General features: G+C 37.3%; 1 protein-coding gene across 2 annotated transcripts in view; it reads left to right on the top strand.

The window, feature by feature from the left end:
- Positions 1 to 17,669, top strand: part of phf1 (PHD finger protein 1) — a 28,339-nt gene that overhangs the window by 3,315 nt on the left and 7,355 nt on the right. The window contains exons 5-12 of one of the 2 annotated variants that reach the window (XM_074683845.1): positions 2,687 to 2,781; positions 3,293 to 3,441; positions 3,548 to 3,643; positions 7,042 to 7,110; positions 7,287 to 7,410; positions 10,533 to 10,600; positions 11,128 to 11,265; positions 17,401 to 17,479. In XM_074683845.1, the coding sequence (XP_074539946.1) occupies positions 2,687 to 2,781; positions 3,293 to 3,441; positions 3,548 to 3,643; positions 7,042 to 7,110; positions 7,287 to 7,410; positions 10,533 to 10,600; positions 11,128 to 11,265; positions 17,401 to 17,479 (818 nt within the window). The remainder of the gene's footprint in view (positions 1 to 2,686; positions 2,782 to 3,292; positions 3,442 to 3,547; positions 3,644 to 7,041; positions 7,111 to 7,286; positions 7,411 to 10,532; positions 10,601 to 11,127; positions 11,266 to 17,400; positions 17,480 to 17,669) is intronic. The other variant, XM_074683846.1, reaches the window with a different exon arrangement.

Consider the following 17,669-nt stretch of genomic DNA (forward strand, 5'->3'; position numbering starts at 1 on the left):
ATAAGATACAAAAAATGAAAAAAAAATTCAATTAAAAATCAGATGAAAAATAATAAGATACAATAAAATAAAATAGATAAAAACAAATAAAATTTAATTAAAAGGCATATGAAAAATTATATGATACAATAAAACAAAATAAAATTTAAGAAAAAACAACAACAAGATTTTAAGATATAAGCATAAAAGTTGCAGTACAGAGTTGCAGAGTTGTGTGGTTAAAAAAAAAGATATATTAAAAAGATTAGTAGCTGGTAAATTTCACATTTACAAAAAATATTAATGTGAAAACATGTTGAATTTAGTTTTCCAAAATGAAGAAAAAGAGATAAATGATGTCATGTTTTAGTTAGAGGTGTCCCAGTCCGATATTAATATCGGATATCGGTCCGATATCAGCGAAAAAACAAATATCAGTATCGTATTGGAATGCATCTAAGATCTCCGATATAAGCACTCTGATATAAGCAGTCTATTCCAGACTCCGCCCCTGCTGTTTTTATTCGATTTATTTAGGTTATTTTCTGGGTTTTCTAATTTATTCTTTATTTAATTCAATTACTAGTATTTTTTATGTTTAATGTTAAAATTTCTGTTACTCATTGGTTAATAATAAATGGGTCAGTTTTTCCTCATACCTACTGTTGCTGACTACTGTTCTTTGTTTGAATAATATCACTTAATCAAGCCTTTTCTAACATGACATACTACAAAATAAGTAATAAAAGTATGCATGTTTAATGCTGATATCGTATCGGATTAATATTGGTATCGGCCGATACTCAATGCTGCAGTATCTGTATCGTATCGTAAGTGAAAATGTAATATTGGGACATCCCTAGTTTTAGTGTTTGTTGAGCAAGAAGGACATCCAGCATGAACTTGCTTCTGTGTAAAGAATCAAAGGGTGAAGAGTTTAGGGATGCACTGATACGACTTTCTAAGTGGGGATGCACCGAATTTTAGCCCATACCAGATGTTAATATTGCTGCTAAGGCTGATAACCAATATTTACTGATATAATAATTGGTAAAAAAAAAAAAAAAAAAAAAGAATAAGAAAAAAAAACAATCTGAGATGATGTTTTTAGGTAGTTCAGAGAGAAAGAGCGGCGTGATCATGAGAAAAGACTACCGTGGAAAGAATCAAAGGATGTAGTGCCTGAGATGTAGCAATCAAAAAAGTATTTTTTGTCTGTTTATTGGATCAAAAACAGGAAGAGAGTCCACTGTTCTTATGTAGTTTTGGTGTTTACACAGTCATAGAAAATATTGTTTGGGTCCTGAAAGATTGTTCAAGATGCTCTAAAAATGGCCGGCAGCTAATGAGTCAATATCGGCCCACTTTTACACATCTGATACCGATATCGAGACTGATATATTGTGCATCCCTATTCGTAAGTCCAGATAACAAAACAGATACCTGTGCTTTGGTTTTGGCCAATACCAGTACTGATCCGATCGGATACTAGTGTTCATTTATGATATTCTGTTCCTGGGTGAGACTGAGAATAATGCTCTGGCAACTTGTGACTTTTCCAGCTTTGTAAACAAAAAATTGAAGTGAGGAGTTAAACTTGAACATGTTACATGTTACAGGTGTGAAATACCTCCAAAAAGCTGAGCTTCTTTTGTTAACTTCATCATATTTGAGTTGTTTAGATAGATGAACTCCTCATCATGAGACTGACTCTGTTTGATGCCTTTTTATGAGCTACCAAAGCAGACTCATTCTTCTGTTTTTGATAAAATCCTCTTTCTTTTAGTCAGTTTTCTAGTTTTTTTTTCTGTATTTTCTTTTTTACTGGCTGTCACAGCCTCTCACCCCAGTTCAGATTCCAGCATAGTGATATAAAGCAAACAGATGATTCAACACTCTGAATGTATGTTGATCTGTTATAAGGAAGCAAAACGAGATTTTTCTTCCAAAAACAACCAACACATACAGACAAGCGTCAGAAAAGCTGTCCAGAGTTGCCACCATAATCAAAAACTGAGTTTAAGTTTATTGCAGATGCTTAAAGTCTGAAAGTTCTTACCCAGGCCACACAGATATAAAAATCCCTCCTGTTGAATAATTGATAATTTGGATCTATTTCCATAAAGATGTGATTGGATACAGAAAAAAGTGTTAAATGAGAACAGTTTGGAGAGTTTTGCATGAGTGTAAAATGCATCCACACCCCTGACAAAACACGGCAATCATGCTCCGATGTGCACACCTACACTCTTGTAAACTGAGCACAGAGAAACCTTTCTCTATCAGCAGATGAATGTGAGAACAATCTTCTAGCTTTACTTTGTGCACATGCATCATTCTGCACAGTGAAGCTCAAACAGCCGAGTGAGGTTACAATAATAGAAACACATTTTTGACTAGAGGGGGACTTTAAAAGTATTATGATGAAATGAAGTGAGAAGAAGTTTAACAAACACTCAGCTCAAGCAGGATTTTACCGTCTTCACAGCTTCAGAGGGAGAGGTTTGCTGACAGTTTGTTTTGAGGAAAAAAAGCAGACAAACACACTCTGTGCTCCCTCGATGCAAATAGTAAAGTCAAATGTTTTGCATGCTGCTGAAACAAACCATCAGAGCACCAACATTTGAGCTGCTCTGCCATTATTGTCACTCTGGCTGTCTGTCTTGTAAACACGAATTAAACGCTCTGCCTCCTCCTTCCATTACAGGTTATCATCCAGAGTGCCACACGCCAACCATCGAACCGGAAGCCGACAGTGATTCGTGGATATGTCGGCAATGTGTCTTTGCCGTCTCAACCAAGGTCAGGCTGCTAATCTCTCTGATTCACACTCTGTGAGAAAAAAACATTCAGGGTGAAACTTGGGGAAAAATCCAGGCAAATATATCACACTTTACTGTCACTACAGTGTTTGCGCGGCAGATATGAGCTCAAAAGTGTGCTAATTCACCCAGTATCGGGCTCAATATGAGATGCTCTACATTGTGTCCAAGAAATCATGAAGAATCAATAGTCGTGAAGCTGAAAAATTACCCTGAAGTTGAGAGAAGTACATTTAAAGTCAATCAATCACATGTGCTCCAGTTCTGTAGATGTGAGATGAGAAAGCAGTCACTTAATCGTCAATCGCTCAGTGTCCGTATCTCATTGTCCGGTCTGCCACCGCTTCGGACACTATCTCTCACAGCCGACCTACAATAAAACAAATTGCTTTCTCGCCACCAAATGTGATCCATCTCCCTCGCTGTGCTGACATGACAGTGATTTGAGGGGTCACCGCCCAATCAGTTCTGTCCTAAAATTGTGTTTTCAGAGAGGAGGGGCGCTGAAACGGGGGCGCTTCGCCCGCCTCATGCAGTTCATGAAGCTCCGGCTCCCGTACCAGCTGCCGTCTTTAGACTGGGACCCGCAGCATCTGACCAATCAGCAGCAGTGTTACTGTTACTGCGCCGGACCTGGAGAGTGAGTGATGCTGTAGAGGCCAGTTTAAGTTTGCATGTGCAGTTAGTTGTAAGTTAAAAGTTTACTCCTGAAGACTTATTTATGTTTTGTTGTGGTTGGTCTGCAGGTGGAATCTGAAGATGCTGCAGTGTGGGAGCTGTGGTCAGTGGTTTCATGAAGCCTGCACACAGTGTCTAACCAAGCCACTACTCTATGGTGACAGGTGAGCAGCAAAGCACAAAGCTCTATGACTAACATAAAGGATGCAGCATGTTTATTGTGCAGTGATCAGCGCTGTAGCATCACAACAAGACGCTACATTGTTTGAATCCTGACATTTGCATTGCGTTGGTTCCCTGATTCTCCGGCTTCCTCTCACAGTCCAAAGACATGCTTCTTAGGTGTCTGTCTGTAGTGGCTTTGAAACAGGGGAGCTGGGATGGGCACCAGCCCTCTCACAGTCCTGACTGGGACAGCATAACAGATAAATGGATGGATAGACACTAACCCCTTGATGCCTCTTGTCGCTAATTTGCTGCATACCCCATCAGGTCTTGATACTAGAGGTCGACCGATATGGGTTTTTTGGGGGCCGATGCCGATGCCGATGCTTTCCGAATTTGGGCAGCCGATGCCGATATGCATAGCCGATTTTTCCAATTTGATATTCAGGCTGATTGTTAAATAAATATATATTTATCACATTTTTGTGAAACGCAGCAGTTTCTGAGCAACTAAAAGAAATCTATTACAACAAGTCGTGTCCAGTCCTCTGAACATTTATTCAGCTTTCAAAACAATGAAATATTTTGTCTGAGTAAACACACAATGTAACAAGCAGTAGTAAACGTTCACACTCTTCTTAAAATGTCAAAAAAGAAATTTAAACTTATTAATATAATTTGAACAAAAGTATGTAATGTATCCAAGTGGTTCCACAAGTTTGAGGTGCTCATCTTTTTTGTGCCTGATCAAAAATTGCGTCATTTTATACAATGGATCAAAAATCGGCTTTTTGAAAGAAAATACGGCCGATGGCTGATAGAGACAAATGTCCAAATATCGGCCCGATATATTGGCCGGCCGATATATCGGCCGGCCGATATATCGGTCTACCTCTACTTGATACAGCTGAGATAACCTTTGTATCCTACTAATACCTACTGATTCATATTCTACACTTACCAAAGATTGTATCAAATGCACCATGTCCTAATATATTGGTCAAATGGTGAACTTCTTATATTTATATACATATATCATATAACGTATTTGTAAGTATTTTATGTGCTATATTCAAATTTACAATCTCGGGCAGTAAGGGGTTAACAATGTACATGCCCACCCTGAGTATAAGATAAGGAAAGATAAGATAAGAAAGGACTTTATGTATTCTCAGGGGGGAAATTCTTTAAATATTATCTTAAGTATCTGTGATTTTTTTTAAGATATTTGATTGAGTCAGACTATAATTGGAGTTCACCGCAGGCAGTTGACTGCTCCTGTAACGTTGTACTCTATCATACTCTATATTTTATTTCAGCCCACATTAAGATGAAAACACATTACAATTCTTTTGAATTTTTATTCTTTAAAACTTATGATTTTGTTGGTTGGAAATGTTTGGTTAGGTTTTTATTACCCCCCAAAAAAGTCTTATCTCACAGGAGAGGATCCAGAATGTTGGAAACAGTGTGGGAGCAAAGATGCTAACCATTGGCACATATTTTGGGACTGTTCGATTATTAAAACGTTCTGGTCTAAAATCCACAACATGCTTAACTAATTATTTTATTTTATTTTATTTTTATTTATTTATTTTATTTTTATTTTTTTCCCTGTATTTTCTTTTTGTTCTCTTTGGCCCTCTGCTTTGAAAGCATGTTAAACAATTACCCTACATATGAAAGAAGACCAGGGTAATTGTACATCCCTTTTACAGACTGTATATACTTATAGAGTAAAAAAGTTGTTTATTGTTAAAAAAGAAAAAAATATTGAGGATGTTAAGGAGGAAAAGAGTTTCAAAATATCTAGATGTTTGCAGTAGACTTTTACTGTGAACCCTCCATACCCTCTGTAACGGCAAGAATTAAATTTATGAGTTTGATTTTGTAAATTTATGTCTTTAATCTGTTAAATATATGATTTAATCTCTTTCAATTTTACTTTTTTCTCATAAGATTTTGTAATGATCTTTTGTTAAATCTATGACTTTTCAAAATCTCTTTATTTTTTGTCTTTCCTCGATGCAGCCTATAAACCTCTAATGTAGACGATTCTCAGCATCCTTTCTCTAAACTGTGAAATCTATTACTCACTGTAAATATTTGTTGCGGATAAAGTAAAGAAAAGCTGTTTTGTCAGCACGCCGTGATCCGTCTCACCTGACACCTACACCTTCACGTTTGTTAGAGACAGTACAGAAAAGAAAATCATAAACTCCTCACAGAAGCCAGATTTTGCTCATGAAGTCATACAAATATCTCAGAGTTGATCTGGTATAAACCAACCCACTTTTTTATTAAGTTGCTAAAAACACATTAAGTTTAGGATGAGTCATAAACGGCGGTGTTGCAGTGTTGCAGCAAGAATGGTCTCAGCAGTAGATCCAAGTCTCTGATGAAGACGTCTACATGACAGCTTCACTTGTCAGGGAATCACTTTAATTAGCTTAAGACTAAATTGCATGTAAATGTACTCACTGGCTTGTGTTACAAGGACAAAAGTGTCTCCCAAAGCTGAGGGAAGAGACAGTAACAGACACGGGGGCAGACACATCACCTCTGTGGTTGTAGTTCAGATATAATGCGTAAGCGCCTGATGGCGGTGCACTTTGATAGGCTGCATCTCATGCGTGTAATAAAATGTTTCCATCCATTAAGTTATTATTGTCATTAACCATCTGTGTTAGCTGGCTGGCTTCTACACGCGCGCTGACATCGTGTTGCGGCTGAAACCTTGTCTGACGGCGGGGGGAAAAAAGAGGAGGGATTAGATTTAGATTGACAGGCGGGGAGAGTGAGGCCGGATTGGTACAACATCTGCTGAGCAGGTGATGGAGGAAGAGTGAAGACTGGGCTCACAGTTGGAATAGCAAACGTGTGCTGCCGTCATACTGTGTCTGCTATTCATCTTTCCCAGTGACCTTCAGGAAACACACGCATACAGAAGGACAGATGTACATTATTTTGTTGACAGCTGAGTTTCAGGGTCACCTTGCACAAATAGTTATTATCGTGAAGACAGATACACCTGCCTGCTTATTTTGGTATCTTATGTGATGAAATATCTCGGAAAGAGGGACGAAAAGGGCAAAAAATATAAGAAGAGACAGTGGGAAGAAGTCAAAAAAGACTACAGGAACACATTTAGACAAAAGCACACATGGTTTACCTTGAAAAATTAAAGATACTTTCTGTTCTTCTTCTTCTGTTCATATTTTTCACAGACAGAAAACAACCCTAACAAAGGAGATAATTCAGTTAAAACAGATTAACTTTAAGATGACAGCTGTTTGTGAAGCAAAATGATAAATTCATCAAGGAGAAGAAGAAAAAAAAACTCTGCTTTGATGTGATGCCCGTCTGATTTTTATTTTTGTCCCATCTTTCTCTTCAGGTTTTATCAGTTCCAGTGCTCGGTGTGTACAAAGGGACCAGAGACCATCCAAAGACTACCAATGACCTGGTGATGTTAACATTTAAACACTCACTCATATGTTAGCAATAAAGGAAGTTAAAGCTACTTTCTTTTTCAAAAACCTGTCTGAATACACTCAAAAAACATTAACCTCACATTTCTCTATTGTGTTTATCCTGCGTCTTATTGTCTGATGCTTATTCTGTTTTGTATTTGTAATGCAGGGTGGATCTGGCTCATTTAGTCCTCTACCATCTCTCGCTTTGCTGCAAGAGGAAATACTTTGATTTTGACCATGAAATCCTGTCCTTCACCAATGAGAATTGGGAGTCGTTGCTCCTAGGCGGGGTATTGATATTTCCTAGTTTAAGCACCATGATGAAATGATGTGAAATGCTGCCAGCCCTTTTGCGTTTGAGACTTAAAGCTTATTAACCACCATTAAAGTGAAAATTAAAAGTTACAAAGGGATGACCTCTGCCTAAGCTCAAAGAGGAGCACAACAAAGTTAAAGACGTGCAGATGACATTGCATGTCCCAGCCTAGGACAGAAGTCCCCAACATTCAGCTGGATCAGACGTATTCAGGAACTTCTTGGCATCTGTCATGTTCCAAATGTGCTCATTTTAATCAGTTATTAGAAAGTGTTCGTAAAATAGTGCAATACTTTAGTATTTAAACACATTTTTCATCCATTTAGGTTACATTTTTGTACCTGCACTTCTAACACTCCTGGAAGCAGTGGCTGATTTCTATGTTAAATATCAACCATTACTTAAATATCGTTTAAAATAATGATTTGAACAATTTATACAAGCATTATGTTTCTTCTAAATGACATCTAGTCTTATTTTCTGATCACAGTTTTGCTCTTCAAGTTCCATTTAAAGGTTTACATGTAGTAGGATTGGTTAAGACAAGATATGATCACCTTTATTGATGTTTATATGTTTCAATTGCTCAAAGAGGTAACATCAAAAATAAATTTAACCACACTAGTAAAACAGGAAATAAAGCAGTAGCTATTTTTTTGCAGTTTGACTTATAAAAAAGAATTATGCTAACTAATTTAAACAATTTTAACATAATTGTAGCCAACCTTTTATAATAAAAATCCAGAAAAATATTTATATTTATTTATATTCATATTCATTTCAACCGGCTTTCCATTTTGACAAACTACTGCATCTCAAATTTAAAGTATCTTGTGCTAAATATTCCACTGTTTAGTCATTAGCATTCTTTAAGCTAACTTATTTGAGTGGTATGCTATACTTTAAGCTAACTACTTGGTTTATCCAATATCTCTTGCTTACCTTTAAAAGTTTATTTACTTTTAGCTAACTGTATCAATAATTTGAGCTTGCAATTCAATATTACTCTCACTTTTAACTAGCTTATCAGTTATACATTTATTGTGACTGAGCTCGGGATGGGTACCTTTTGTATTTGAAATGATACAGTACCGATGCCCAGTACCTGGCTATCGGTACCGTACTCAACAGTATCAAAATTCAATCAAAATTTATTTATAGAGCACTTTACAACACTCAAGGTGACCTAAGTGCTTTCAAGATAAAATAAATAGCAAGATAAGAAATGGAAGCAGATTAAATGAAAGCAACAATGGAACACGTCAGGAAAATAAAATCAGATAAAAACAGATGGAATAAGACAAAATAAAATAACATGTCACCACATGACTATGTAGTAAAAGCCAGTCTGGACAAATATGTTTTAAGCCAGGCTTTGAAAAGGCCAAAGTCGGTAATGGTGCGTATGTCTGAGGGCAGTTTGCTCCAGAGTCTGGGTTGAGAGACTGAAAAAGCTTGATCACCCAAGTGCTCATACCTGGTCCTAGGAACTTCTAGGAGCAGCTGATGTGAGGATCTTAACTCCCTGTTGGAGTTTCGAACAGAGTGAAGCTCAGTCAAATAAATAGGTGCAAGGCCATTAGGGGCTTTAAAAACAAAAAGTAAAATTTTAAAATCTATCCTAGCAGAAAGTGGTACCAGTTTTCGGTACATTTTTGTGTTTACATGGTGAAAAATATCAATTTGTCTAAAAATAAAATATATATGCTTTTCAATTTATCATAATTATTCTTCAATATATAAAAGTGGAATGCTGTGTTCATGTCCAGCATGGAAAATCTACTATTCCTTCACCCCCTCACAGTCACAAAGATGTGTTTAGGTACCTAAGTATGGTACCTTTTGATTTTACGTGGTACCTTTATAAGTACCTAATTTGGTACCCATCCCTATTCTTAGCTAACTGTTAGTTATATCCCAAAATTTTTTAGCAAACTGACCAACAGTTAATTAATTAGTCTACATAAAGCTAACTGTTACTGAAGCTAACCACAATTCAAAGCTAGCCTTTCAGCTCGTTTTCCTGTAACTTTAGCAAACTGTTCAACAGTTTACCTAACTGAGCAACAGTCCATTTATTAGCCTTCATTAGGCCTGCTATGACACAAGCTAACCAACACGTTGAGATAACCTTTTAGCTTTTTTTCCTATGGTTTTAGATAGTTAGTTTAGCAATTAGCTTTCCAAATTTCTTGGTAAATTCTTAAAATCATTGTCTCATCATTTTAGCCAACTATTCAGTGATGTCTTTAAATTCTTTCTCAGAGCTAACTGTTCAACTGTTACACTTTAAGCTAGCTATGTGAGATAGCATTTCTTTTTATTATTTCAACCCCAAAATTTATTGACATTCATTGATTTTTCTTTAAAACTAGAGACTTGTATCACCCCATCATGCTAACATCCTATTAATATGTGCACTGGCAGTCAGTTTATGCCAGCTGGTTGCTGGTGTGTTGTTGTTTTGAACGTAAAAAGGTGTTCCTAACAACAATAAGTAATCATATTGTTGTTGTTTTTTCACAATACAGATATATAGGTAGAAACACAAGGATTTTCACAATGAGCGAGTCTACAGTCTCACTGTATTTCCCCTGGCAGTGGCACAAATAGCGTTCCTCATGGGAGCAGCTCTCCTTGGTTGAAAATCACAGATCTAGGACACTAGCCAGAATCTGTAAACATGGATGTGCTTTGGCAAATCCTCAAACTAGAGTGCTACGAGTTGTAATTTCACCTGTTTTAAAGTCTGATGTTGCACCTCAAAGAGTACATGGTAACATAAAAGTAGAGATGATCTAACAGTAACACCAGGGGGAATCGTTTTCACATTTCCCATACGTGCATCTAAAGCTTTTAGTTGTCCTTTAAGCTGCTTTTAAAAGACAATTTTCAGCTGTATTGTTTGTCTTGTCATCGAATCACAGCAAAGGTTTTTTTTTCTATCCTTGTAGTTGCAACAAGTAGTTTTCCATATTAACACGGCTGCTGTCAGGGACTGTGAGGGGAAATGATTGTATGCATTAAAGGTTTTCCGACTGATGGCCGCTCACTGTGTAAACACAGCTTTGATTTTTCATTCCTGTCGTCCTCCAGCTTTCTGACACGCCAAGGCAAGACCGCTGTCACAATCTCCTCAACGCGCTGAACTCCCACAAGGACAGGTAAGTCATCGCATATGATGAGAAGAATAAACAGCGACGACACATGACTGGATTGATGAGCAGCACTCCATGAATAGAGGGGTCTTCTTAGCGTATTGTTGAACATGAAAGCTGGAAATGAAAGAGGTGAAAGGTGTGACTTTGAATAGAGGGTGAACAAAGATGTGTCCGCTAATTAGACTGGAGGGACATGGACATGTTTAGGTGCTTTTTATGTTGTGTGAATAACGACTTTAATGTTGAATCACATTAACCAGCATGGTGGTGTTTGCTTCTTCATTGCAATTTCCAAAAATAACCTCGCAGTCACAAAACTGCAGATTTCTGCAGGCTAAGTCTGCTCCAATTATGCATGCTTAATTACACAGACACTACCTTTCAAACGTTCCTGACTCTTCTTCTCCGTAAGGAATTATACATTTTGTAACACAGCATTAAATTTATTATAAGAAGAGTATATGCAAATAAAAAGATGATACATTTCCAGGACCACACTTTGACAGCTTCTCCTCTGATGTCGCCCACAGGTTCGTCTCTGGAAAAGAGATCAAAAAGAAGAAGTGTCTTTTTGGACTTCAGGTTCGAGCCCCACCTCCGCTGACGTCCGATTCCTCGCCGCTCATCACCGACCCTCCTATCAACATCACCCACCGGAGAAGGTCAGTGTAAGGACAGCTTCTCTCTTTTCAGCTCTTATCTCAACAAAGCTCTGGGATTCCCACAGGGCACACAGTCATTATGCATGAACAATTAAATGGGGAATCAAAGGACTGCGGTTTTCATATGCCAGCAAAAGTATCAGTGTCTTAATAATCTCCTAAAAGAGTGTGAAACCCCTGTGTGGGCTTGGGTTTATACATCTGTGAGTGTGTGTGTGTGTGTGTGTGTGTGTGTGTGTGCTGTTGTCCTGTAGTCTGCAGATTTTATACGCACACTTTTTCATTTGAATAATTTGGCTTGTGCTGATTCAGACTGAATTACAATATAATGATTTGCAGTAGAGCAGTCTTAAAGGGACATTTCACCTATTTTAAAGTTTTGTTGTATGAGTACATATTACTAGCTATTAGGGGTGGGTGATATTGCCTCAAAATTACATCACAACATCTTAAGGAAATTTGCAATAACAATATTTATGACAATATGTGGAAAAAAGTGGTTTCTGCTTCTGAATAACAGTATTTTAATTGCACATACTGATGGAAGCCACTTGTCCAATCATTTCCTACTACCACACAAACCTAAAATGTAAACACAGTAAGTTGGTCAGATCCAGAGGAAATCTGACGTTTTGGAGGAAGAAATCTTAGAGGTGAAAAACTTCATAATACTACACGACACTACACTTTCTATAAGGGCACCAACAGAAAGGAGAAGGTATGGACTGAAGGAGCTGAAGTTTAGGATGGCCAGATGAGCTTAACATGCTAATTAATTACCATTAAAGTATGTTGTTATGGACGGGATTCCTGTAGGAACATGTGGTTTTCCTGTGATCTTGAGATCTTAGGTATCCAGCTTTATGTGTGAATTTGGGGTAATGCTGATAAAAAGTTAAAAATTCAGCTCAACCACACATCCGCCATAGAGGCAAAAAATCCACCGATAATAACGTAGCTGTCACGTCCTCCTCACGTGTCTTCACAGCCTGGTTGTACTCGGCTGTGTGTTTCAGCTTTAGGTGGTGGAACATGTTTGTGATGTTGCCACACTTTGCAGTAATAGTTCTCCTGCACATTTTGCTTTTATTGTGTTTTGCTGCGTGTCTGATCTTTGTTCAGCCAAACCACCTCCACATCACTGAGGTAGCTCCTCTTTTAGGCTCTAATTCCTCATGTGAGGATGAAGTTGATGCTGCCATGCTACTGTCACTCTCTGCCATTGTTGTTTTGTACACAGCAGGTAGCGTGATACGTCTTGTGTCTCTGCACTGAAAATATCATGAAATGATGAATTGATATCGTCAAAAAAATTATACTGGTATTATTGTAGACAGTATGATATGACACACCCCTACTAGCTATTGTATGAGCCACAATGGATATTGGTCAGCTCAGCCCCTTCAGGTAGGAGCTGCTGATAAAAACAGCATGCCACATAGGCTGCAGTTTTCTGCAGATTTGCCCAGTTCTAGTAAATGAATTAGCTAATTTTCAAAGTTTTCTGTGAAAACACTCATCTAATTTTAAATGAAGGCTCTGTGAGATATTTTTTCAGCTCTTCACTTTGCCATCACTACTTTCACTTCTACTAAATGATAATAATAATAATAATAATAATAATAATAATAATAATAATAATAATAATAATGAAATTAAATAATAATAATAATAATGATAATTCTTATATAATAATAATAATAATAATAATAATAATAATAATAATAATAATAATAATAATAACAATAATAATAACAATAATAATAATTATAATAAAGACAATAAATAATAATAATGAAATTAAATAATAATAATAATAATAATAATAATAATAATAATAATAATAATAATAATAATAATGATAATAATAAAAAAAATGAAATGATAATTATAATAATAACAATACATTTTATACAAAGCCCTATTCATCATAAAATTAAAATTAAAAAGATAAAAGGAGGCAATAAAACAATTTAAAAAAAAATTAAAAACATTTTTATGTGACAGACAATATTAAAAAGCATCAAAGGTGGCTATAATAAAATATTTGCTAAAAAATGTCTTAAGCCCGTTTTAAAACAGTCAGTAGATTGTGTTGTTCTCTAAGTGTCTATGGGGGCTTTCCATAGACGTGGGACTACTGCACTACTTTCAGAGGCAGCACAGACGTGCTTTTCCGCCTGTAGCTCACTGATCTCTGACTGTCTGTACTGTGTAATAAAATCTACCAGGTTCTTTAGTTGAACAACTCCCAAAGATCACAAAAAAGGATCCAATTCTCAGTTCAGCATTTATTCTGGTCACAGGTAAGGTTTACAGCGCTGGTCCCAAAAGAATGAGCCCCGATATCTGGGAGCAATACAATTTTATAGGCATTGTTACGCTTGTACAGAGGTTGAGTTCAGCTAAGCATCTGAGAGGAATTGGCCAAAAAACATGACTGACACCACTGTCTCAACCCACAGCTTGTGTCAGGTTTCAGAGAGATGTGCTATCTCAGTGTGTGACTGTTGAATCAGAGCATGGAGCTAGGAGACTGGGTGAAAGTTTACACAAGGTCAAAGAGACCTCAGACACAAGCTGGAGACAGAGGCTATCCTTCTATCTGCCAGATAAATATACATCAACCTTGGGACTGTACAAGAATATAAGATTAGATAAATGCTGAGCTACGTTCATCATTATGAAGATATATGTAACAACTGCTATTACAATTATTAGTGACTCATGTAACTCAAACAACCCCACTTTAAAACAAGATTGAAGAAGGTTGTGCTTTTTTTTACTACACTATTTTTTAAGTTTGCTTACATGGAAACGATATCTTGTGCCATTTTCAGTCCCCACATTTCCAGACGTATTTGCTGTGGACATTTCTGCTTTCTGGAATCATCTACCAACCCAAACAACACAAAACTCTGCTGACAGCAAAAATCTTCCTTCCTGCTCTCTTCGATTGCGAACAGCATAAAATAAAACAGTTGAAGGCTGAAAGGTTTTATCGCTTTCACAAGCTCAAGATGCTTGTCGGCTGTATTTTGCATTGCTGGTTTCTCCGTCCTACATAGAAGGAGAGATCTTTCAACCTTAAAGCTCCCATGAGGAGTTTTTAGCTGATTATGACTCAACTATATTTATCTAGCACTTCTCATACACAAAGCATTCAGCCCAAAGTGCTTCACAACAAGAGAGGAGACAGCAACGGTTAAAACACTGATAAATATAAAAAAAGGAACAAATATAATGAAAGAATCAAAGATACTGTGAATAACTTAACGAACCTAATGTAACTAAGTGTACTTTGAATTAAAAGGCAGATTAAAAAAGGAGGTCTGAAGTCTGCTTTTCAAAACACAGAGACCAGTATCAGCCACCAAACTATAGGCCACCAGATTTGTAAAATCAGAACTCTAATCGTCAATTGTTGGTATTTTCCAGAAAGTTATAACTGAGTGTTCAAATGAAATAAGATGAGATTTATATAAAGAAAATCTGTCTGATACTTTTAACAGGAAAGAAAAAAGAGATGAGAGGTGACACTTTCTGTACAAAGGCTGCTAAAACAGATTTAAACTAAAACTGTCAGCGAGCATATTTCTGCCCATAATGAGTCATGTTTAGGATTTTTGTGTAAAAAAAAATAAAACATCTTTGCATGGGTGAGATTTCAACTACAGCTGGAAAATTTCTTTGGAGAAATGCCGTGATGGTAATTATTCCCATTTGACTTTTACCCCTCAAAATTTGTGAAACAAAAATGTGTTTTCATATGTGCGAGGTTAAAAAATGAGTGTGGAAATTAAGGGAAATGAAACTAAGTCATGAGTGTTTAGACTTGAAATCCTGGTTTGTGCTCATTGGGGTCCCTCACAGGAGGTTTAAGACAAACAGCTTCTTTTTATGAGTTATGTCTTTGGGTCTCTATATTCAGAGTAGGAGAAGATAGGAGAGTGGACAGAGCAGGAAATGGGGAGAGGGGTCACAGATTGGAATCGAACTGGAGACAAAGGGGCCGTTTTTACAACAACGGTTTTTGGGTGAAACACAAACGTTTTGTAGCGTTTCAGCCTCACATTTACACGGAAACTGCATTTCAGCCTACCTGAAACACAAACTTTTGAAAATGGCCTCCAGGGTGGCATTTCTGTGAAACGCTGCAGACACTGTTGCCGTATAAACAGTAAGCCGGCGTTTTCAGTGGAAATGCTGACGTCACACTCCGCTTCTTGTGAGAGCATACAACAGTTCAACTGTACCGTTGTTACGGTCGACGCAAACTACCGTGTTGTGCTTGTGCTGCTGAATCTGCTGACTGTGCATCTGTTGCTCTACTTCTGCTCTCAGCATTCACCAATACACCAGATGAACCCAACTCTACTTCAGTAAAAATCTACCAGAAGCTGCTTCTGGATAAGACAATTATAGCGCTACCTACAGGCCTGCAATGCTTACTACAGCATTTTCAGTCCCTCAGCGTTTCCATGTAAAAGCAGATTTTTTCAGCTAGAAGAACAGACTAGAGAACAACACAAGCATTTGAGCGTTGCCAAAGCCTCTGCACAAGGGAAGCATGACCTTACCACAAGGCCATACCAGCAGCCCTTTACACACTGCTTCTGTGAGCTTTCCTCTGACCAATCTCCAAAATTGAATGCACAATGTACTGTAGGCTTTATCAAAGAGCAAGGGTCAACTAATAAAAAAAAACCAATTCTGTGTAAAAATAGTTAAAATTAGGAATGCATAGATCCAACTTTTGTGGTTCTGATACCGATACCTATACCAGTGTTAAATAATAACCTGCATGCTTTACTGTGGGATAAGACTGGTCATGTTTTGGGTAAAAGGCAAAAAATGAGTATTTGGAGTTACTGAATTCAATATTAGACATGCACTAATCAATCTGTGCCAATTTGCCAATGTGCCTTAATTTTGGGGAACCAGCAATCGGCCCATCCTTACATATGAAACTGATATGTAACTGATATTCCACCAGGAAGGTCTGACAGCCAGCCATTGTTGCTTTTTGCTCTGAGACCTAAAACTCAGGACACTTTATTGGTTGTTTAAGTTAAAACATGAAGATTTCATTGTTTCACAGGTATTGTTCAATGATTTTCAGTAAAATAAGATTGGAACATTGAAGGTATATGCTCTCAGTGACGAGAAATAAAAAATAAAAATCGGTATCAGCCCAAGTCAGTATCGGTGGGCTTTAAAGATCAATGATCGGTGACTGGTCAGAAAATTGTGATTGGTGCACCCCTTGTTAATAGTTATTTAAACTATAAAATATTTAAATGTTTGCCATCAAAACAACTTATCAAAATGTACACAAGTTCCCTTTCAAATGTAAACCAAGCATATTGTGATTGTCACCAACACTTTAGTCCTACTTTAATGATATTCTCCCTTTCAGCAGACTGTCTGCGCCAATTTGGTGTTAGTTGCAGGCTTGTACGATTATTTGTTTCCTGACAGTGTTGAAAATTATAATGACCAAGTACATATTTCATATTCTGGATCTTAGTATCCAGAATATTTCCAGGATCTGGATCATACTTTTACATCTGTCAGAAATTATGGTGACCTTGTCTTGTGTTGTTTTGCAAAGCAATTCGACCATTTATGGTGGAGTTATATACACATATGGTATCACTTCTTCCTTGTCTGATTTTGAACATTTCCTGAAAATTTCATCAAGATCCGTCCGTTACTTTTTGAGTTTAACATCTCTGAGGATGAATCATCCTGATTTCTTGTTTTTAGCATCGCCTCCAGGACAAAAGTAATCGATTTAAACCCCTACTACCTATGTGACTGTATTTATAGCAGTATGTGTGGTATGTTGTCATCCAACCTTTATCAAAGTGGGCTGTAATAGCTACGTTTGAGGGGGCTTAAGTGCTCACAATCAGCAGTTTAGCCTCAAACGGAAGAAGGAAATAAGAATGACGAGAAATTTCAAGGAGCAAAAGAAAGAGTTTCAACATCCTAACGCATCAGAATCACCAGTTAATCATCTCTTCTTGTCGTGTTATATTTTACACGCCGTGATAAACGGGAGACAAACCAATAAATAAACCTCTCACATTGGGATTATGTGTGTTTTTAATTTATGTGTGTTTTTGTCCCCTTCAGCCCGTTGTCACTACCCTGCCAGAGGAGAGTGGGGGGGCCGGAGTCGCGTAAATCAAAGCGTCGCATCATAGAGACACAGGTCAGTGCCTCTGTCTTCAACTCAGGGCGAAGGGGGGAGGTCTGGGCCACAAAACCTCCTGATTATTTTCCCTTTTTTCATGCAGCCAGGTAAACAGCTCTCTGCCATCCAAATAAGCTGTCAGTCAGCGGCTGTGATGAAGGTTCATTTTGCAGTCTGGATCAGTCTGCGTGTCCTTTAACAGCCAGAG

This window comes from Halichoeres trimaculatus, unplaced genomic scaffold (assembly GCF_033239565.1).
Source record: "Halichoeres trimaculatus isolate MK-OKI-2021-1 unplaced genomic scaffold, fHalTri1.1 fHalTri1_scaffold_12, whole genome shotgun sequence".
NCBI classification, from domain to species: Eukaryota; Metazoa; Chordata; class Actinopteri; order Labriformes; family Labridae; genus Halichoeres; species Halichoeres trimaculatus.